At 21.4% G+C, this 23,719-nt stretch overlaps 3 protein-coding genes across 3 annotated transcripts; all 3 read left to right on the forward strand. All coding sequences in view use genetic code 6, as the record gives it.

The window, feature by feature from the left end:
* Nucleotides 1-933: 933 nt before the first annotated feature.
* Nucleotides 934-11,305, forward strand: TTHERM_01041970 (hypothetical protein; the record flags this gene model as incomplete). Its single annotated transcript, XM_001026002.2, has 19 exons — nucleotides 934-1,724; nucleotides 1,825-2,339; nucleotides 2,439-3,348; nucleotides 3,408-3,735; nucleotides 3,783-3,995; nucleotides 4,045-4,462; nucleotides 4,810-5,570; nucleotides 5,629-5,904; nucleotides 5,999-6,217; nucleotides 6,582-6,851; nucleotides 6,988-7,047; nucleotides 7,102-7,418; nucleotides 8,089-8,257; nucleotides 8,317-8,604; nucleotides 8,667-8,960; nucleotides 9,028-9,309; nucleotides 9,365-9,643; nucleotides 9,721-10,064; nucleotides 10,300-11,305. The coding sequence occupies 19 exons, from the start codon at nucleotides 934-936 to the stop codon at nucleotides 11,303-11,305; spliced, it is 7,740 nt and encodes a 2,579-aa protein (XP_001026002.2).
* A 1,265-nt stretch (nucleotides 11,306-12,570) lies between these two features.
* Nucleotides 12,571-19,936, forward strand: TTHERM_001041997 (hypothetical protein; the record flags this gene model as incomplete). Its single annotated transcript, XM_012800564.1, has 13 exons — nucleotides 12,571-12,953; nucleotides 13,054-13,351; nucleotides 13,407-13,631; nucleotides 13,710-13,986; nucleotides 14,687-15,408; nucleotides 15,470-15,775; nucleotides 16,780-16,989; nucleotides 17,041-17,310; nucleotides 17,653-17,712; nucleotides 17,775-18,106; nucleotides 18,157-18,325; nucleotides 18,466-18,806; nucleotides 19,051-19,936. 13 exons carry the CDS (start codon nucleotides 12,571-12,573, stop codon nucleotides 19,934-19,936), a joined length of 4,479 nt encoding a protein of 1,492 aa, XP_012656018.1.
* A 591-nt stretch (nucleotides 19,937-20,527) lies between these two features.
* Nucleotides 20,528-22,770, forward strand: TTHERM_001041998 (transmembrane protein, putative; the record flags this gene model as incomplete). The annotated part of the gene is made up of 2 exons (XM_012800565.1): nucleotides 20,528-20,934; nucleotides 21,717-22,770. The coding sequence occupies exons 1-2, from the start codon at nucleotides 20,714-20,716 to the stop codon at nucleotides 22,768-22,770; spliced, it is 1,275 nt and encodes a 424-aa protein (XP_012656019.1). The 5' UTR covers nucleotides 20,528-20,713.
* Between the last annotated feature and the right edge of the window lie 949 nt (nucleotides 22,771-23,719).

Genomic DNA, 23,719 nt, shown 5'->3' on the forward strand with positions numbered 1-23,719 from the left:
TTTCTTGGTAAAGAGAATTTAAAAAAATCTGCAAAAAATTAAACAATTTAATTATCTTATTAATTAAAGATTATAATTATAATACATTTTTTTCAAATAAAATTCCAAAAAAACAATTTATTCATTCTCATTTATAGAAAATTATTCATTTAATTAATTATTTTTATATGATTAACACTTTTAATATTCACTTTTTTAAAATTTTATTTTGATGATATTAAGGGGGATAGAGTAAAATACCATTTCGATTTACAATAAAAGAAATTTAATGTTGAAAGGATAGAGAATTTCAATAAATTGTTTATTATTACACTATCGAATACACCCTTTAATATTATAACAACAAAAATTATTATTTTTGTTTTTCATAATTTTATTAAAAATTAAAGAGTCCACTCTTTGATTCAACAATTTATATTATAAATATTTTATTTAAATTTTCAACAAAATAGAAAATAGGATATAATGAAAAATAAAATGACTTAAAATTGTTTGAAAGTTATTAATCCAATCAATTATCACTTTTTTAAATAAATTTATATTAAATTTGTGTGTTTATATTTATAAAAAGAATAAATATATACAGAAGTGGCTAAATAGAATATCTTAAGTATTAGAAATATTTAGAATAATGTATTTTATTAATAATAGAATCTTTAATGATTTGCATAATATTTATTATACTGTTAATCTTTTTGAATTTTTATTCAAAAATCAATATTTTATATTTTTGAAATTTTAATTAATTAATAAAATAATTAATAATAGTAGCAAGTTTATATATCTATCTATCAATTTATTCGTTTAGAATATTTTAAACTATTTTAGCTTGCATTATTAGGATCTATAATAGATAAATAATTTAGGGAAAGATAATAAGCGCATAGATATTGAATAGTAGACTTAATATTTTGCAGAGTATCAAGATAGGTTATGGATAATAAGAAGTTAAAGGAAATTGATGACCTTATCAAAGATTACAAAAAAAAAGGAGAAAAAGAGATAATTGAGTAGATTCTGAGCAAAATAAATATTCTACCTCTATAAGTTAATGGGATATTAATTAAAGATAATTGGTTGCCAGAATTTGTGAAAAATTTGGATTCAGATGAATAATATTAGTATTTGATGTTTATTGAAAGGGCAATATATCTCGAGATCAATAAGAAATTTATCAGAAAAATTCAAGAGAATCCGAAGTCTGACGAAAGAAAAAACATTGCAACGATAGAGAAATACTTCTAGACTATCAGTTAAATAATTATAAAGGAAAAGATGGACGATGACAATAAAAAATACAGCAAGTTTTTTTAAGAAGACATGAGTAAATTAATAATACCAAAAAAGCATACAGACAACCATAAATATGATGTTGAAAGCTTAAAGCAATTTAAATTTTAAAAGAAGGCTAAAAGCTTTCTGGGCATAGGCAAGGCTTCAAGAATGAGAAAGGCAGAACTTCTTGATGAAGGTGGTTTTCGAGTAGAGTCTAAGAAAAAGCCAGGAAAAATAGAATATTTATGGAAAGGGGAAGTTGTTTTCAGATTTGAGTTTCAAAACGAAAACGGAGAAGAATTTGATAAATAAATGAACAATCAAGAAATAGAAGTCAATAATAAAAAGGCTTAATAGGATGATCTTAAAAGAAAAGATAGTAAAGCTAAAAAGAAAGAAAATACTTTGAAATGGGAAATAAAAGAATGCAAAAGAAGAGTATTAATCAAGTAATTTGTTTATTATAAAAAGATAAATTCAATTAAATTATTTTTAATTTGCATTTATTAAAATGATTTTTTTAAATTCTTTTTTTCATATTTCATAAAGGAAATCAGAGGAGAGTGAAGATTGCTTTTATGTCTACTTGCCAAGAGACAATGCAGAAAAAGTTATTTATTTCTTGATATTTAAGAGAGCTGAAAGAATTTTCAATTAAAAAAAACTTGTGAGGCAATTAATAGAGAAAAAACAAATAAAAACATAAAATGATTAGAAAGAAGAAACACCAAAAAATTAGATAGAACAAGAGAAAAGCCTAAATGGTAGTCAAAAAGAGATAAATAATGGCAGCAAAAAGGAGATAAATTTAAATGAATAGATTAAAGAAATAACGCTTAAGGATTAAAAAGTCGATCAAGAGAACAATTACTTGTTGATTGAGAAAGATTATAGTCTTAAATAGCTGTTCTCTGATTGTATTAAAAATTTCAAAATAAAATTCATTTAGTCTTGGTATAATTAATATATGTCTCCTGCAACCAAGCAATTATAGATAAAAAAGAATAGCGTTGGTCAAAGTACCTTTCAAGAATAGCCTTTGGTTTAAATGAAAAGCTTTAATTGTAATGTATATTTTATATTTTATTTTATTAGATGTCTTTCTTAATAAAATGATTTGAAAATCATTTATTTTAAATTTTATTTGTTTGATTAATATAAAGAGGGAATAACGTCGACTATATCGTCATCTAATAGACAAAACGAATAGCCCTTGCTGAATATAATTGAAGATCCCAACATTGAAGAGCCTAATTTTGATAATATTTTTAAAAGACCATTCAAGCAAAGCTCGCAATATAACTCAGATAGCTTAGACGTAGATGATAGAAGTCTTAAGGAAATAGATAAGAATTACATTGATCTCTTTAAGAAAACAGATACAAATCACCTTGATTTGAGTAGAATTTAGACTTAGAAAGAAATACAAATGCAAGAAAGTTTAGGCTTTTAAAATGATTACTTAATATAAAGAAATGAAAATAAATAATAAGTTTTAATCTAAGATGGAAATAAATTTGGAAAAAAGAATTAAAATGAAGATAAATATAGTAAGTCATAGCAACAGTAATTCAATTAAAGTTAAAATTATCAAATAAATGTTGGAGAAAAAAACTTGAAAGGAGAAATTGAACAGAGTTCGGCAGGAGAAAATATTTAATTATCACCAAAAGTCTTGTAAATTTTAGAACTAGAAATTATATCTCCTGATAATGAACATCCTCTTTAGAAAGAGTTTTTCTTGAAATATCAATATATTTGTGAGCTGAGTAATAGAGAATATGTTATCCTTTTAAACAAAGACAACATAATTCCAAATTAAGAGTTGAAACAATTAAATACAGGACCTGAAATGAATACTTTGGCTGAAAAAGGAATCACCAAATATGTTTTAAAAGATAAAAAGCCATGCTAATTTTCAAATGTAAAAATCAAACAATTTAGTTCAAAAAAAAATGGAATGGAAGAAATTAAATTTGAAGAGAACAATTTCACTTTCGAAATTTGTATAAAAACAAAAGAACAACAAAATGACAAAGAGGTTGAGCGTGAGTGGGGCAGCTGCAAGTTGCTGTATAAAAAATTTTGACTTTTTTAATTTATTAAATGATAAATTGTTAATATGAAAAAAGGTATAATGAACATCTGAAAGACTACAATAATTCTAACAAAAAGAAGAAAAATATTGGAAGAGATTTTTGGCTCACTTGCTAACTTAAAGATCCATAAAATAATAATGGAAACACATACTTTGCCTATTTGCATGTGAGTGTATTTCAAAATGATTAAAACTCGTATTACGATTATCTTCAAGAAAGAATCAAGAATTAATTGCATTTGAAATGCCCAATGTTTGATGAAAAGGTTTATCTGCCTTACTTTAATCCAGAGCAAATTGAACTTGCATATGGATTATTACAAGTTTTTAATTGTGAATGGAACTTTTTAGATCATTATAAAGTAAAATTGGATTTTTATTATTTAATTGATGTTTAATTTGTCTTCAGTTCTATCAAATTTAGACAGATATCCCTAGAATATTGCATAACAACAACATTTAAGCAGATAATTTGAAATCATTTTCTGAATACTAAGCTAATATAAGAACTTTTTATCATTTTATGTACATCAGCGAAACAACAAAACTGATGATTTAATCTAAACTCCATAACTAAATCTGGGTACAGATGGAAAACTGCATTAATGGCAATAGAAACGATGTAATTTTTTATTTTAATTTTTGCATTTGCTAATTTATTTAATTTTTAGGTTGAAATTTTGAATGATTTTCAGGCTATGTGCAAAGAAGGAATTCCTCTATAAAATAGATTTTAAACTTGGTACGAGCTCAGTTATTTGATTGACAAAATAGAAAAGTCTTATTAATCTTTGACTAATTTCTGTTAAAATATCACAAATTTAAAGGATGATTATGCTAAATTAAAAGAAATTTATGACAAAGAAATTGACATTGAAGCAGCAGAAGTCAAAAAAAAACTCAAAATGATAGTCTAAAATAGCCAAGATTACCGTATTCTCATCAACTCTATTAAAGAAAAATCTAAAAAGTAAGGCATTAATGCAGCTCTTAAGAGCTACGGAGTCATCATAGATAGCAACCAGAAAGATAAACAAGATTACATCTTCTAAAAGAGAGAAGATTTCTATTGTTATATTAAGAGAATAAGTAAGCTCAATGTTTTTTATTATTTTCTTAAACTCTTTCAATAAATCAAGAGAAATATTTTTACATCCATCTACCTTATTATTTTCATTTCTAAATCCTTTGTCAAAAATTAAATTGTTTTCATAGTTTAATGTTTTGAGTTGAACTTTTTCACATTTAATATTTTTTAATATTCAGATTTTCAGATAAATTATAATATTAGCTTAAATTAAATAAATTCTAATTAAAACTTCTAATATAGTTTGTTAAATTTTATTAGAGATTACAAAAAAAATATTAAAAAATGTTAAATTTGAAATGAAAATATCCAAAATAAATAAATAAATGAATAATTTATTAAAAAATAGGTCATTATCACTGTGTGCACATAACTCCTCATTTATTCTTAGATTTAAGTAAAAGACTTGAAAACAGTTTCATTAAAGAAACAACATTTGAAAGATTTAACCAAATCAGTCAAATTGTGAAAGATTTAATTTTCCTAGAGAGCTTAAGTTTTGATAGAAGGGTTTAAAATTTACAAAAAGGGAAGGTTGAAGACAAGGATAGAATGGTTGAAATAAAGAAAAGAAAAATCTAAAGAAAGAAATATTCTCTAGAAAAAATAGGAATTCCAATGATAAACTACCATCAAGGATTAATTGACATAATAGATAAACTGATAACATTGAATTAAACAAGCAAAATAAGTTAAAATCTAATAGATTTTAAAGTCATTTTACCTGATGTATTTTGGACTCTTTATTGCTTTTATAGACACTGCTTGAAATACTACATTTGCTCCAAATACAGAGCAAAAGAAATAATCGATGATCTTTTTATATTAAACTTTTGCTTGAAACTTTATATAAGGGAGCTTTGGGAACATTTAGACTCTTTATATATAAATACAGATTTTCTGTTTGAGAAGGCTTTTCTTTCTCTTTACTCAAATCTATTTTCAAGAGAGCTTTTGTTCAGAATCTGGGATGTTATATTCTTAGAGATATCGAGACAGTAAATAGAAATCAGCTTTATACTAATAGCTATAGCAATGGTGATACTTTCAAAGCTCAAGAATGCTCTCAGTCATGCTAATACAATTGAAGACATTATTTTTCTCATTCAAGTAATAATTTCTTTTGTCTTTTAGTATAAAAAAAATAATTAATAAATTAAAAATTTAGAATTACTGCAATTTCGAAGTGAACATAAACGAATTTGTCGAGTTGATCTATATATGGATTGACAAATTATTCCTTTAAAAAGACAACAATTAAGAGTAATTCGATGATGATTATTTGCAAGAAAAAATAGAATTCCAAGAAACAGTCATGGAACAATTCTATGTAAAATATAGCGTTTGCAATAGCTTATTCAGAGATTAATATCTCTTTCAAATGAAAAATATCTGCTTTTAGAAGCTTTATCAAAATTACTTAAAAATGAAGCAAGACTTGCAAGTAAATAAATTTTTTTATAATTTAATTGTTTATTTATTTATTTATCTAAAAATGTAAAGAAAAATAATAAATTAAATATTTTCTATAAAAAAAGATAATATACGAAAAGAAGTAAGCATAAGATTAAGAAATAGTATACCATCCACTCTACTAAGTTTTGACAAACAATCCACAAATAATACACTTAGTTATTCACTCATTTTCAGCAAAGCTCTCTTTCAACAATAAAATAACAATTACATATGATCGTATTTCTAAAGAAATCTTTGACGGATATCTCTCATTTAAAATCGATCTATTGAAATTTTAATTGGTAAATTTTATCTTTCAACTGCTTGATTTAAAATTACTTTAAAGAGAATCAGATAAAAATATTTTTCTAAAATTTATTAATAATTTTTTTATTGAAAATTAATCAAATAAATTTATTCATTTTCAGTTTAATAAAAAATAATAAAAAAACTAAGTCAATTACAATTTAATCCAAATTTTATTAAATTTAAAAAAAATGAAAAATTTTAATTAAAGAATAAATAAATAAATTAAAATTTGAGTAAGATTATAAACTCAAAAACAAATTCATTTTCTTTATTGAGAATAAAAATAATTTTGATTTTTTAAAAAAATTTAATTTTAAATGTTTGTTTGATTAACATATTTATTAATATTTTTAAAAGAAACAAATTTTGGGAAGCATCTAAATTAGAATTTAGGATGAATAGAAAGAATACTTTGGACAAATTAACCTAGATAATTTATTTTATGATCAGGCAATCAAATTAAATGTTTTAGTTCATGAAAAGACTTAATTATCTGGTAAATCTGCTTATAAACCTATTGGCTACTTTTTGGAAGTTAGCGTTTTGTTGTAGACTTGCAATACTTTTAATTTGAATTATTCTTAAACTCAAAGAGTGTCTTTTGATTATTTCAAAAACTTAGGAAAGGTAGTCAATACATTTTTAAAACAAAATAGCAAGAGTTTTACATTTTAATTCAATTATTGTAAAAATTATTACAAAAACTAAATAAATTTTTACATTTTATAAGTTGTATTCAATTAATTAATTTTAAAATTTTTAGACTATAACCGAAGATCAGAGAAATATGAAATATGTGGTTAACTAAGCATAGGTTGGAAAGGTAAAAAATCAGAATTTGAAAGTGTTTAATTGAAAATTTTCTTTTTTTATTAAGGGCATATTGGTTTACTATCCCTCATACTCAAACATGATGTTTTATGATGAACTTGCTAAATCAGATTTGAACTTAAAATTAGACACTTGCAACTATAATTTACTGACTTTCTGGAAGATTAATTCAACCGTTCCTTTAGAATAAGCGTTATCACTTATTGACGACCTATTCCCTTAATAGCTCAAAAAAGAAGAGAAGGAACAACTACTAAGATATTTAGTTAATTTAGATGGCTAATTTTACGTCTTAGATCTTTTCCTCATTTGTATTTTATATGCCTAAGAGTGCTTTACAACTAAAGCCTCACTCATTTTCAAGTAAAAAAATATTTTCTTTTATTATTTAATTTTAATTTTATGAATTATTTTAATTAAAATTATTTAACTAATTAAAAATTAATTTCATTTGTTTCTTAGTTAAATAAAATTAATGAACTATTTAATTAGATAGATAGTTAGATAAAATTCATTTATTTATTTACTAAAAGTTTTATTTATAATTTAGTTTAACAAAGTTTGTTTAATATTTAGCTAAATAAAATTAATTTATCATTTTAATTAAATGATATTGATTTATTTATTTATTTATTTATTTATTATTTTAATTAAATGAAATTGATTTATTGTTTTATTTGATAAGATTCATTTAATACTCATTTATTATTTAGCTAAAATTCATTAATATTAATTAATCCTTTATTTGAAAATAAAATTAATTTATTATTTAGCTAAATAAAATTAATTTATCATTTTAATTAAATGAAGTTGATTTATTGTTTTATTTGATAAGAATCATTTATAATTGAATTAAAAATTAAATTCATAGATTTACTATTTAATTTAATATAACTTTAATCAAGCTAAATTCGTTTTTAAAATAATTAAATAAATGAAACTGAATTGAACTATATTTTAAATACAAAATTAGATTCATATATAAATTATTTTTATTTTATAGCTAATTAATTTATTTTTTAAATTATTTAAGGTATTTGAACTTCTTTGAAAGGAGAAGAAAAGAGAGCGATATATCTGATATTACTGTAAAGTCCTTTTTAGTTGCTTTTTATGAAAGAGTTCAATACTATTTTCCATCGCATTAGTTAATAATTTTAGAAAATTTTATAAATTCAAAGGCTAGTTCTTAGATAAATAAAGTATTTTTTTATTGATTAAAATAAAAATTGGATTATAATAAAATTTGACTAATTAATAGGTTATGTACGAATACTTCAAAGGGAAAGAGAATTTAACTAGCTACTTTAGATAAAACATAATTGATAAAGTTTTTGAAAAGAATTTAAGCTTAAACATAGATTTATCAAATCCTGATTTTTTGAAGCATTTGTATGAAATATTGAAAACATGTAAAATCATCTATTAAGGAAAACTCATTGTGGATTATCAGCTTAAAAACATGAAATTATAAAAGTAGTTGAAAATTTTGATAGACCAAAAGAATAAAACATGTGTTATTGATACTTTCAACTCTCAAATTAATGAAGTAATTTATTATTTAATAAGGTTTTATTTGCATTTATTCATTTATTTAATTTTTTTTTTAAGGTGATTTGCAAATATAACGAAGGAAGTATTAATTTAAAGGATTCTTTAGATAAAAATATCTTAAACTAATGCTTAGAAAGGACATAAATGAGTGATAAAAAAGCAAGTTCAAACATTGATTTCTTAAAAAATGAAGAATTGAAAAAGTTGCTGTTTCAAAAGCTTCAAAAATACTAAAAAGGGAAACTAACTTTTATTTACCAGTTAGAAAATTAGTTGAGATCAGAAGAATACAATATATTGATTGATTAACAGAATATTAGCACATTAGAATAAGAAACTGAGTTATCAGAAGTAAATTTCTTTTTGTTAAAATAAATTATATTTATTGATTTTTTTGTTTTGGTTGTTATTTGGTTAGGTTACTTACTATTTCAATGATAAGGAAAAATTAAAAATGCTAGAAGATTATAAGTCTTTATTGCTTGAAATGATTGAAAAAGAGAAAGATTTCAATATTAATGACATAAAGAAGATATTAGAAAACAGATTGAAAGAATTAAAAGCAGATAAAAATGATAAAAATGGAATCTTGGTTATTGACTATAAAAGCAAGACTTCTAGAAGAAGAGAAGAATATAAATTCTCATTTGATTAATAGGGAAATGCTAAAATTATAAATTTCAATACACAAATAAATGATGTAAATATTAATTAAAAACTAAATAAATAATTAATTAATTAATTTTAATCAATAGATTAAATTCACATACAGAGAGGGAGAAATAAAATTGACATATTTCTTTTAATAAGAAATTATAGAGCAATATTTTTAAAAAAACCTTTCTCTTCAAATAGATTTTACTGATAAATTACTTAAAACTCTTTATTAATAAGTGAAAGATTACATAAAAGGAACGATAATCATTGACTACACACTTAAGGATTGTTCAAGAAAGGAATAATTCAAAATTTTAATTGACTAAAATAGATAGACTTGTTTTCTTGAAGAAACTCTCAGTCCAAAAATTAATCAAGTATTTATTTTATAAATTTTAACAATCCAACTAACTCTTTATTAATATGTATTTATTCATTTTTATTGTTAAATTAGATATGTTACTATCCTTAAAATGAAAAAAACTTAGATTTTACTGATTTTTTTAGTCAGGAAAGCTTTAAAAAATTTTTTTATAGCAATCAAATACTTAACATAGATTTTTCTAACCCAGATTTATTGAAGTATTTGTATTTGATTCTCAGTAAGAAAAAATAACTTAAAAAAGGAGAGCTAGTTATTAAATATGAACTAAAAAACTCATTAATTGAATAAAAATACAATATTTAAATAGATCTCTCAAATAAAACTTGCTTAATTGACGATTTTTCCCCTCAAAAAATTGTTAAAAAGGTTATCCTTCGAGAAAAAAATGAAGCTCTTATCAAAAAATTGCTTTAGTAAAATTTAATATTTATTTACTTATTTTTATTAATAATTTAACCCATGCATTAATCCTTATTATGTAAAACAAACATAAAAAATATCTATACACCCACCCTCTTTTTCAAATTTTTATATTTGAAATATTTATATATTGAATATGTTTTTAAGAGGGTTTTTTATTTAAAAGTTGAAAATTATTTATTTATTTATAATATTGAATTGAATTTAAATTAATTAATAAAATATTAGATAGCAAAGTAATTTAATAAACTTTGAAGTCTATGATACTTATAATGAAGTTTAGTTTATAGATTTGCTAAATTAGATGCCACTTGCACCTTTGCTTTTGACTATAAAGAATATATTCAGTGAAACTCCTCTTGCTTTAGAGGAGAAGAAACAAGATATAAGAAATTTGTGTCGCAACCTTAATGTGAAGCTAAATCTTGATCTGTAAATAAATGATGCAAATTAGAAAGATATCAACAATGTATTTTAAGTAAGAGATCTATTATATGAATAAAAGAAAGAACACTTAATGTTTAAGGATGAAACGTAGTGCAAAGACTACATTTTCTTACCAAATATAAATATGTATACTCCTTTGTCAAACATTATATCTAACTTGATTAAGAGTTTTAGTCATAATGAGTAAAGGGCAAAGACCTACATTAAATTAAACTAGAAAAATATTTCTATTTAATAATTAATTAAAGTCTGCAAAGTTATCAAAGTTGATAAAAATTAATTATAAGAAATAGCTGATCTAAACTAGTCTTTATTTTAAATTGACAACCAACCAAAAATTTTAGACAACTAAATTCTGAGTGTTAACAACAAAAGTGAGTGCTTTGAATAAATCCCTTTCGAATATAAATTGGTTCTAAGCATTAACTTAGAAAAAGCAGATTAAAAAGCCAAAATAGAGTTTAAAGACAAATTAGACTTAAATGCTAAAAATGATCAAAACTTTAAACAAGAATTAATTTAAAAAGCAGAATAAATAGAGTCAATTGAAATAACAGTTCCAAAAATTTTCTGCAGATATTAGTTTTAGAATGTTGAGAAGCAGCCTAGTTTCTTTCCTGTGCTAAATATAGAATCACAAGCAGAAGAAAGAGCTGAAAAAAAAGAAAATTAAATGCTTGCTTCACTATAATTGTAACCAGATGATAAATTTATTGTCACTAAAGATGACTTGAGAGATATTTTTGTTACCAAAATTGTTAATAAATTTGTCAAAGAGTTAAAATGATGTGAATAATTAATTAATTAATTAAATAAATTAATGAGAAAATGTTCAAAAAAATTATATAGACTATAAAATACTATAAAATTTCATCTGATAAAATAATAAAAATTTTTTTGAAAATTTTTCAATTGAAAATAAAATTTGTTTAAAATAATAATAATATTAAACTTAATTAATAAATATATGAAGATATATATACAATTATCAAGTAATAAAAATTTATAATTTAGTTAAAAATAATAATTTCATATAAATCTATCAAAATCTAATTGATATAATAAAAATAAAATCAAAAATATTTATATTATTTTACCATCAATTTATTTTTATATAGTGGAAAATAAATAATTTTAGTTAAATGGTAATTAAATATAATTTGAATCAAATTTAAATTATTGCTTTTGTTCATATTTGTTAATAATTAAAACATATAAACAAACAAATATATCATTCATTTTTTGATTTTTTATTTATTATTTCAAATTTAAATAATTAATTATTTATTTTGAAGAATAAAATTACAAAAATAATTTTATAGTAAAATGTAATTAAATAAAATTTAAATTATTATTTTTGTTCATATTTTTTAATAATTATAACATATAAACAAACAAATATATCATTAATTTATATATATATTTTTTATTATTTAATTTATAAATGATTTATTTTCAAGAATATTACTAAAAGAAAATAATTTTTATTTAACAAGCATTCTCGAATATAGTGAATAAACTATTAAATAATGTTCAATTAAATTTGAGTGATTCTATAAATTTTATCATTTCTCTTATTGAATAAATAATTAATTATTTTATGAATTATTTGTTAACATATCATTAAATTTGTTTATTTTTTTGAAGTTTGTTTAATTTAATTGAAATTTTAAAATAAAATCTAAAGATACTTTGAACACTCCATTCATTACTTTTTTGAATTTAAAAGAAATCTTAGAGAGCTGCAAAATTAGCAATCAATAGATATTTTTGATATTTAAAAATCAAATCCGTTGATAATTAATTAATAAATTAATTAACTAATTTATTTATTTATAATCACACAAAAAATACGTACGTAAGACACAAGATAAAACAAATTAATAATAATTTAAAAAGATAGAATATTAACAAGTAGAGTTTTAACACTACTAAAATAAATCAATTAAAATTCTAATTTTAAAATAGAATAAATAAGAAATAACAGCAGGATTGTCTAAAATTTAGATAGAAATTATTTGATTTTAATAAAAAATAACAAAAAAAATTTAAATGAAAAACAATCAACCAAAAGTTTAGGAGATTCAAATTTAATTCAATTTACCATAGATTCAGATTACACAGACAAAATAAGATGTTTTTAGCTATACTGATTGTGTTTTACAAGTTTTAGAGCTTGAAATTCTTTTTAAAAATCAATAACCGAATATCTAGAGAAAGCTCTCTCTCAAATTTTAGCAAGATGGCAAGAAATTTTATTAAAATTTGAGATTGATCAAGCAAAACAAAGCGATATCGAGATATGTTTTAATTGATTAAGAGCCTTTAAACCTGAACCAAAATAGTATAAATGATTTGGTCCTTGACATTTGTTCTTATGAATAAAAGAAAGAAGAAAGTTGGGATAACATTTAAATGTATAAGCTTCTATAAGAGTACATTTTTTTTTTAAATTAGTTTTTCCGCTTTGAAGCATTTATATTGATTTAATTCTATTGAATATTTGTAAATTAATTTAATCAATAATTTGAATAGATCAGAAGAAGATTTCAAGAAGAATTAAGGAAAAGATTTTTGGCTTTTCCGCTATCTAAATGATCCGTTGGATAGAGAAATTTATCATTATGGATTTTTGCATGTGGTTATTTACAGAAAACAAGTTGGATCTTACTTTGATTATATTCAAAATAAAATAAAAGATGATATATCATTAAAATGTCCATTATACAGAGATTCTTTTTATTATCCATATTTTTAACCGAATTAAATTTTGTTAGTTTATAAGCTGCTGTCTGAATTTAATTACGAGTGGAACTTTTAAGGTTTTTATAAAGTAAATTTAATCAAATTTAATTCAACATATTAAGCATATATAATTTTTATTCTAGTATTAAGTAATAGAAAACGATTACCACAGAATATTGAACTAAGGAAATGACTCCAATGCTAATAATGAAAAATAATTTTAGGAATACTATGCTAACATCAGAACATTTTACTAATTTATGTATGTTAGTTAAATGACTAAGGTTATGACTTACTATTTTAAAATATAAAATTATTTTTGGTAGAATTTCTAACAAAACTTTAAAGATATTGTTGAATCAAACAAGGTAAATAAATAAATAAAACAAATGATTAAACTTTTACTTATTTTAATTAATAAATAAATTAATTATTTTTAAATAAAGTAAGCTTATTTGCAAGACTTGTAAAAGATAAGTGAGAAAATTGGAATCTCAATAAAATATAGGTTCTAGACTTGGAATGAGTTTGCTTTATTAAACGAAAAAATAGGAAAATAATATAAATAATTAGTCTAAAACTATCACAAAATTGAGCTTCTCAAAGAATACCAAAAATTAAAGCAGGCATTGACCTAGTAATATGGTAATGATTATGAATAAATTGAACAGAGATATGTCCAAGAAAACAAAGACTTCGTTTATAGCATTATCTCTACCATTTGTAACAAATTCAAAATTTTTCATATTAATTTTAATTGAAAAACCACTTCAAAATAAAACATTTTTTTAAATTAAATTTATTCTAAAAACCACTTCTAAATCTTAAAATAATTTATAGCTGAATTTTATTCTTGGAAAAATAAATAATTAATTATTCAAATAAATAAATAATCATTACATGAAAAGAAAAAGCTTAAAGAAAGAGCAGGTGTTAATTTTAATCTAAAAAACTCCTTCAAAATAAAAAATTTTTTTATATTAAATTTATTCTAAAAACCACTTCTAAATCTTAAAATAATTAAGAGCTGGATTTTATTCTTCAAAAATAAATAATTAATTTATAAATAAAAAATAATTTATAACTGAATTTTATTCTAAAAAATTATTATTACATGAAAAGAAAAAGCTAAAAGAAAGAGAAGTTGGTTAATTTTAATCTAAAAAACTACTTCAAAATAAAAAAAATTTTATATTAAATTTACTCTAAAAACCACTTTTAAAATAATTTATAACTGGATTTTATTCTTCAAAAATAAATAATTAATTTAGAAATAAAAAATAATTTATAGCTGAATTTTATTCTTGAAAAATAATTATTACATGAAAACAAAAAGCTAAAAAAGCAGTTGGTTAATTGAAATAAAATTTCAACAATAATTTATTTTGGGAGAAATTATTTATGTTTTGAATTAAAAAATAAGGCCATTTTCATTGTATTCATGTAACACCTCAGATGCTTTATGATTTAAATAGAAGGTTTGAGTAAGATTTGATTGATGTAGGAGTATTATTTGAGAGATTCAACTTAATAGCTCAAGTGATTAAGGATATAATTTTTATTTATACCTTCAACTAAGAAAAAAAGTATTAGAGGGAGTAACAAAATAGCTAGACTGTTGAAGAAGCTGACTATTAAGAATATCAAATAATTCCTTAAATAAATTATCATTAAGGATTAATTGATATAATTGATAAATTGATTACTTTAAATTAAACTTGCAAGAGCAATTAGGATTAGAAAGAGGGCAAATTTTTGTCTAATGTTTTTTGGACACTTTACTCTTTTTATAAGCATGTATTGAAGTATTACATTAGCTCAAAGTATAGAGGAAAGCACATTGTAGACGACCTTTTTGTTCTAAATTATTGCTTCAAAATCCATATAAAAGATTTATGGGATCACCTTGATTCTCTTTACATCAATACTGACTTCCTCTTTGAAAAATCATTTTTCTCTCTTTATGCGAATGTTTTATCTAGAGAGCTTTTGTACAGGGTTTGGGACATTATTTTTCTAGAAATTTCAAGAGATAAGATAAAGCCAAGATGGATTCTAATTTCCATTGCTATGACAATCTTGCTCAAGCTAAAAAACACTCTTAAACAAGCTAAAACTGTTGATGATGTCCTTTTACTCATTAAGGTTGAATTTTATTTCCTTTTTATAAGATTTATTTACTTAAAAAAATACAAAAAACAAACAGAATTATTGCTCATTCGAAACGAACATATCTGAATTCATAGACACCGTTTATGAGTGGATAGACAAGCTTTTTCTATAAAAATGCTTTGAATAAGATGGTGAAGGTGAAGAAAATTATGAATCATAAAGATACTAGGATGAACATCTAATAGAAAAACTACTCATTCAAGAGAGTGTTATGAAAGGATTCTATTCTAAGTATAGTGTCTCTAACACTTTATTTGAAGATCAATACCTCTCAAAGCTAAGAGAAATATGTTTCTCTAAGTATTTTTTGATGTACGAAACCTTAGAATCTGAATTCAAAGTAAATTATAAACATTTTTTCAAAAAATAAATTTAACTTTAGTTAAAAATTAAATCAAGAATGAATAATTTAAATTATAAAAATAAATAAATTAATTAATATTTTATTTTGAGAAACAACAAATTTTATAATTAAATGAATGATTAATTGATTGATTTCATGCATACATGCATGATAAATAATTTTTTGAATTTTTCAATAAATAAAAAATTAAATTAAAAATTGCTAATCCAATCAATATTTGTTTGAATATTAAAATAAAAAATTAAATAAACAAATGTTAATCCAATAAATATTTGTTTGAATATTTACAAATAAAATAAATAATTAAATTAATTTAAAAATTATTAATCCAATAAATATTTGTTTGAATATTTCAATAAATAAATAATAAATGTTAATCTGATAAATATTTGTTTTAATATTTCAATAAACAAATAATTAAATTAGCAAATGCTAATCCAATAAATAACTTTTTGAATATTTCAATAAATAAATAATTAATTTAGCAAATGCTAATCCAATAAATATTTTTTTGAATATTTACAAATAAATAATTAAATTAACAAATGTTAATCCAATAAATATTTGTTTGAATATTTCAATAAATAAATAATAAATGTTAATCTGATAAATATTTGTTTTAATATTTCAATAAACAAATAATTAAATTAGCAAACGCTAATCCAATAAATAATTTTTTGAATATTTCAATAAATAAATAACTAATTTAACAAATTCTAATCCAATAAATATTTATTTGAATATTTACAAATAAAATAAATAATTAAATTAACAAATGTTTATCCAATAAATATTTGCTTGAATATTTCAATAAAATAAATAATTAAATTAATAAATGTTAATTCAATAAATATTTGCAAATGAAATAAATTTTTTCTTTCTTTTTTTAAAATTAAAATTAAATTTTTAATTTTTTTAAACAAAAATATTTTTTAATTTGAAATAATTGATTGATTGATTGAATTTTTATTCGATTATAGTATATAATGAAGAAAAAACAAAGCCAGAAGAAATTAGATTGCTAACCTTTGTATCAAATATTAACTAATTAGCCTCAAAAATTGCACTTAGTTATTCATGGTTTTTCAGAAGTGCTATTAGATCAAAATGATATAACTATTTAATATTTGAATTAAGAATTTCAAGTCAAAGATTATTTAGAATTCGATTTAAACTAAGAATGCGTTTATGTAGCTTTTTTATATGCAATAATTAATTATTTTAAATCAAATTAAATTTAGTTAAAATAACTAGGTGTTTTAAAAATTATCATTGAAGAACAAGGTATTAAGTATGAAGGATTCATTTTGCTAGATAACTTATTCTTCGATTAAGCAATTAAATTAAATGTATTAATGGAAGAATAAGTCATCTTAAAATCAAATATTCTCTTCAAGCCTGAAGGTTATTTCTTAGAATGCAGCGTTCTCATACAAACATGCAACACTTACAACTTAAATTATACTAAAAGCTAAAGAGTTGCTTTTCCCTACTTCAAAAATCTAGGAAAAGTATTTATTTATTCTTAAAAATTTACAATTAATTTCATCAAATATTTTTTTTTCAAATTTATCTCTCAATTTATTTTAATTTGATTCTCAAAATTATTTTAGAATCTTATATTTTAAATTAGCTAATTTAAAGTTCAAAGTTTTTATTAAAAAATAATTAAATAATTTCAAAACTTAATTTAATATTTTTATTAGCTTTAAAGAAATTAAAATTAAATTGATTTTTAACTAGAGATAATTTTTACAGAAAATTAAATAAAATTTATTTTATTACTTTTAATTTAAATTGGAGAGAGAAAATTAATTAAACATTTATTTTAATATTCTTACTAATGCGAATAGAAAATAACAGAAGATCAAAAAAATCAGCAATATATTGTGAATTACATTTAAAAAGAAGAGGTAAAATGAATCTTTTTTTGCTTTTATGATAATTAAATATTAAAGATTATTTTTTAATTTAGAATTCAAATTAGGTGGAGGCTCAGGTATTTTCTCCGATGTATTCTAATGAAAAATTCTATTCAGAATTAAATATTTCTGAATATAAGTCAAAATTCGATACTTGCAATTGTAATATGTTTACTTAGTGGAAAATCAATTCTTACATCCCGAATGACAACGCTTATAGTTTTGTTGATAAATTATTTCCAACTGAATTGTCAAGATAGGAAAAAAGAGATTTGGTTTAACAGTTAGTCACTTTGGACAATTAGTTCTACATTTTAGATCTTTTCCTAATTTGTATTATTTATTCTCAAGAATAGTTTTTGACAAAAGCCTCTTTGATTTTTAAGTAAAAACTATTTTTATTGATTTAACAAACATTTAATAAAATTCTAATAGATATCTAAATTTCTTTGAGAGAAGAAGCAGTGATTTTGATATCTCAGATGTTACAGTTAAATCCTTCTTAATATCTCTCTATGAAAGAATGCAGTATTATTTCCCATCTCATTAGATTATGATCTTAGAAAATTATTTCAAGTCTAAAGCTGTGTCTCAAATAAATAAAGTAAAAACAAACAAACAATTTTCTTTCCTAATTTATTAATAAATTTAGTAAATCTTTAAAATAACATGTTTTATTCAAGAAATTCATCTATTTATTTTTTCTAATGATCAAAGTACAAAAATTAAATATTTATAATGTAGGTAGTTTACTAATACGCTAATGGTTTGGAAGATTTAACTAGTTTTTTCAAAGAGAAGATAATTGACTAAGTCTTTGAAAAAAACCTTTCTCTTAATATTGATTTGTCTAATCCTGATTTCTTGAAGTCTCTTTTCATGAAGCTAATACAATCTAATGTCTTAATAGGAGGTAAATTAGTCATAGAATATCAGTTAAAAACATACAAAAGATAAAAAGAATTGACTATTTATTATGATGAATAAAAAAAATCATTCTCTCTAAGCAACGACTCTTCTCAAAAATATGACAAAGAATAAGCAGAAAGAGACAAACAAAAACCTCTCATTTAAAGATTGCTCTTGTAATAATAAACTTTTATCATAACTTCATTAGAATTTATTTAATGCTCTATTCTTCTTTTTTCTTTCTTTAAAACTCATTCTAAATAAAAACAAACATGCAAAAATAACATCGTCATTTTAGTTTTAATTACATTTTTGATTAAAATTTATAATAAATTATTGCAAAATTTTAAAGTTGTTTTTTTTAATTTGAAATGAAATAATTTTTAGATAAAAAATGAATTAGTTTTTTTTTTTATTTAGGTAATAGAAGAATTTAATTAACTTTGAACTTTATGACACATACACTGAAAGTGATTTTATAGATTTGCTGAACTAAATGCCTTTAGTTCCATTGTTGTTAACAATAAAAAATGTTAATGTGGATTCACCTTTAGTTATTGAAAAAGATGACTAAAATTTTGGTTATTTATGCAGAAATTTTAATATTTAATTGGATGTTAAAATACGATTAGAGGGTCAGCTTTACTAAAATGGAGAAAATTTTTTAGTTAGAGATAATTTTTTCAATTCAAGGAGAGATCTTTTATTTGCTTAAGATGGATAAGTGCCTTTCTAAAAGTATTTATTCTTGCCAAACATCAACATGTATAATAGAGTGTAAAACATCGCAGAAAATATAGCATAGGCTTTATTTGGCGAGAGCTACTATGTAAAATAAGTTGATGAAATAGACGGAAACAGAATTTTTAGAAAACTTAGAGACTTCCCTCAGGAACAATCGTTATTTTAGATAGAGCAATAAGCAAGAGAACTATAAAACTAGGTTCTAAGGATATTGGATTTACCTGATGTTTAAAGAATGAACAGTTAGTAGTAATTAATAAATAAAATTTAGTAGGATTTAAAACCAAAAATTTACTCTCTCTTGATCACAGTGGACAGGCACTAATATGAAAATAAAAGAGATTTGTATTAAAAATATACAAATACTACTTTCTGTAGATATACATTCAATACATAGACTCATGTTATTTTCCTACCAATTTTAAACATATCTCATATAGAAAACTCAAAATACATAGTTTCTATTCAGTCTTAATAAGATAAATACTATTTAGTCGACGAAAGTGATGTTAAAAGTATTGTCAATGTTAATATCAAAAATAAATTCATTTCTAACTTTTGACACTTTCTATCAAAAATGAGTCATTCATTTTTGAAAATTAAAATAATTACAATATGAGACTTAAAATTATTTAAATTAAAATAAAGACTAAAAACTATCTAATAAACAACAGCTATTTACTTTAAAATTAATACAAAATTATAGCATTTAATTAATAAAAGTATTTTATAAAACAAAAATAAGAATTATTTGTTGATCTAAAAATTAATTTATTTTAAGTATTAAATAAATAAATATCATGCTTTATTAATTACAAATTCAGCACCTAATTTATTTTTAAATTATTTTATATTTTCAAATTTTTAATTTTACTCATTATTCGTTTAAAATTTTTAAAGTAGGGATGCATATAATTTATAAGCTACTATATAACTAACTATTGAATTCATTTTAATTATTTCGAAATTATTGTTAATGTTTACAAATCACTTATTTGAATTAGCTTAAAAAACTAGATAATTGAAATGTTAATAAGAATAATTAATTATATTGATTTTTAATCACAATTTTTAGAGTTCTTAAAAGCTATTTTAATTGATTCGTTAAACTAAGCAAAATTTGATTTGAAATAAATAGGTTCTATCTATCTATTTTTTTATTGATTTAAAATTCAAAAAGTAAATTAGTAATTAAATAATTAATTATTTAGCCAAACGCTTCAAAGTTTCTTTACAAACTTAAAAATAGAATAAAATCAATTTAATTACAAGCGCTATCAGAATATTTAAGTAAGCAAAATAAATTATTTTGAAAGCTTTTACTTCCTGTAAGATAAATATGGACTTTATTTTGTAAGGGTAATTTCTGAGGAAATTGCAATCAAATGAATCTAAACAAAATGAATAAATTGGCTAAAATGAAGATATTCTTAACTAAAATTTAGATGAAGCTAAAAATGTCATTAATATAATTGTTTTAGTTATTATGGGAATTTGTGGATTTATTATCGCGTTAGGGATTATCTTTCTTATTAGACACATTTATCATCGTTTAAAAAGGTAAACTTTTTAATTTTTAAATCAAAATTTCTACATCATTAAATGATAAATTCTACATCTACAAAAAATATGATCAAATTCTAAATATTTTTTTATAAAGTTGTCAATATTTTAGCATCGACTTAATTTTTAGCAAAAAAATAGCAAAAATTAACCACATTTAAATTAACACCAATAAAAATACTTTAAATCCTTAAGATTTTTACTAGCTTTTTGATTATTTTAATAGCGCTAAAGTTATAGAACACACTCTTAATAAATGAAATATTTAAAGCAAATTCAAGTCACTTAACCAATATTTCTAATTAAAAATAGAAATAATCTAAATCAATAATATTAATATTAAAATGGTATAAATAATTTTGCAAATATTTCAACTCATAGATATAACAATAAATAATTTACTTTTTTTGATATTCTTCAACTGAAAATTTGAAGAAAGTCTTTAAGTTAAGTTATTTATATGAAAATTTAGTATTTTAGAAAATTTATAAATAGATCTAATTAAAATCCAAGACTAATATCAGTCTATCAACAAATAACTAAAGATATTCCTTAGAAATTTGAAATTTTAATGAAATTTTTAAAAAGAAAAAGAAAAAAATAAAAATAAGCAATTAAACCAAAGTGAGAAAATACTTTAAAATTAATTATCTAAATGGAAATTGATTTTGATAAAAAACATGAAAAATAAAATCCTTTTAAAGTTTTAATAGAAGCATTATAATTTAAATTTGAAATTTGTTGTATTTATTTTTAATATAATTTTACATTATAATTAGATAAAAGCTATTATCGTAGCAGTATTAACAAAATGGATCAGATAGTCAATCTGTTTAAATGGATAGCCTTAATAATAAAAATGATTAAAATAATTTACAAAAATAGCAAAGCAGTGATAATGTTAGTATTAATTAAGAAATTATTAAAGTAGATTAAACGAGAAATCAAAATAACACTTTAAAAGAATTAATTAAAGATATATCAAGTTCCTTAGAAAATCAAACTAACTTGCAGTTGGAATTAAATAAATTTAATAACCTAAATAATATTGCGAATTGTAGCAGCTCGTAAGATATTTCTAAAAACACAAATAAAGTGAATGGAAAAGAATTTGAGCACTTCGATAATTAAAATATCACTTAATTGTAAAACAAAATAGATTAATAGTAAGAAGAAGTCTTGAGTGGCTAAGAAGAAGCCAATCAAAAGAAAGATAATGATTCAGAAGTGTTTTAATTTGAAAATTAAAATACAGTCATTATGACACCTTCCTTTAATAATTAATAGTAAAACATTTTCTAATTCAGAGGTAGTGAAAGATATTCATTCCATAACACAGAAGAAAGCAATAAAACTTTAGAGAGCTTGAAAATAAATAGAAATACAGGAAATACGAAACATCTTTCAAATAAGAAAAAGACTTTGTACGAATACAACAATTAAGTCTTGCAGCCTATTTAAGAAAACGAAAACAAAATGCCGTCTAGCAGATTCGTTAGTAGATTTGCATCAGAAATCTGTAAAAACTAATTTTTGGATTTCAACTAATTCTCTCAATTAACAGAAGATTAAAAAAGACAAAGATAATTCTAAATGAAAAATCATTTAATTAGCAATGCAACTTTTATGTTTTAAAAATAATTGGACAAAAATGAGCTCAATCCTGCTAAAAGTTAAAATATCCCTAAAAATGATAATAGTAACAAAGAAAATAATCACGCAGATAAAGAAAATCAATACCCAATCCATAAATATCGTTGTCTTAATTACCCAAATGGCCTCAAATATATGAGAGAGCATGTTTCTCAGGTATTTGAAGAGAAGCTTGAATGACAATTTATTTGTTTGCTGAAATTATAAATAAATAAATAAATAAATACATCAATCACATCGATGAACCCAATAGTTTACTATAATATATTTTAATATCAATATATTTTATATATCATTTATCTTACTTATTATTTATAACTAAATTAATTATATTTATTTTAGTGGTTGATTACTTTAATATTTTATATAAGGTACTCTTTCAATCAATAGATCATTCATTTACTGTTAAAAAATTTTCTATTCTTTAAATTTTAAATAAAATAAATTTAAATTTTAATATTAAATTTTTATTTAAATTAAAATAAAAGAATACATTAAGTTTAGAATTTATAATATTTTATAAGTCACTGTTTATATTTGTCTTTAAGTTTTAACTTATTCATTCTCATCTAATTTCTTTATAACATAAATTTTTTGGAAAAAAACAAAACTAGAATATGTAATGGCTTTAATTTATAAATTCCTTCACAAAATCTTTTGAGTTAATATTATATAATGCATAATTTTCTTGCGTTTTTCAAATTAAAATTTACGAATTAGTTGAAAAACTTATTTTTTACTTAAAAAAATTTGTTTTGCTTTTAATAGATTTGTAATTATCATAATTTAAAATAAAGAAAGATTTCAGTAATTATAGAGTTTAAAAAGTAGCAAAATAAAATAATATTTAGTAGAGAATGATTAAAAATGCAGGAATATACATAATAGCGTTTAGCTGCATTCACTTAGTCATAGGAGATTTAATATAGTTTAGGGATTGCCAAAAAAGATTTGGATTTTCTAAAAAAATGAAAGAGTAGTTAAAATAAATAGAAGATGATTTAATTGATGATTTAAATGGATACGTTTATAGATAAGAGGATATAGATGATGTTTAATCAAATATAATTAATTAAGAGATATAGGATTTTTATAGCTGCCTTAAATCTAATTCAAATTGCTGTTTATT

The sequence above is a fragment of the Tetrahymena thermophila genome (assembly GCF_000189635.1).
Source record: "Tetrahymena thermophila SB210 genomic scaffold scf_8254085, whole genome shotgun sequence".
Taxonomy (NCBI): Eukaryota; Ciliophora; class Oligohymenophorea; order Hymenostomatida; family Tetrahymenidae; genus Tetrahymena; species Tetrahymena thermophila.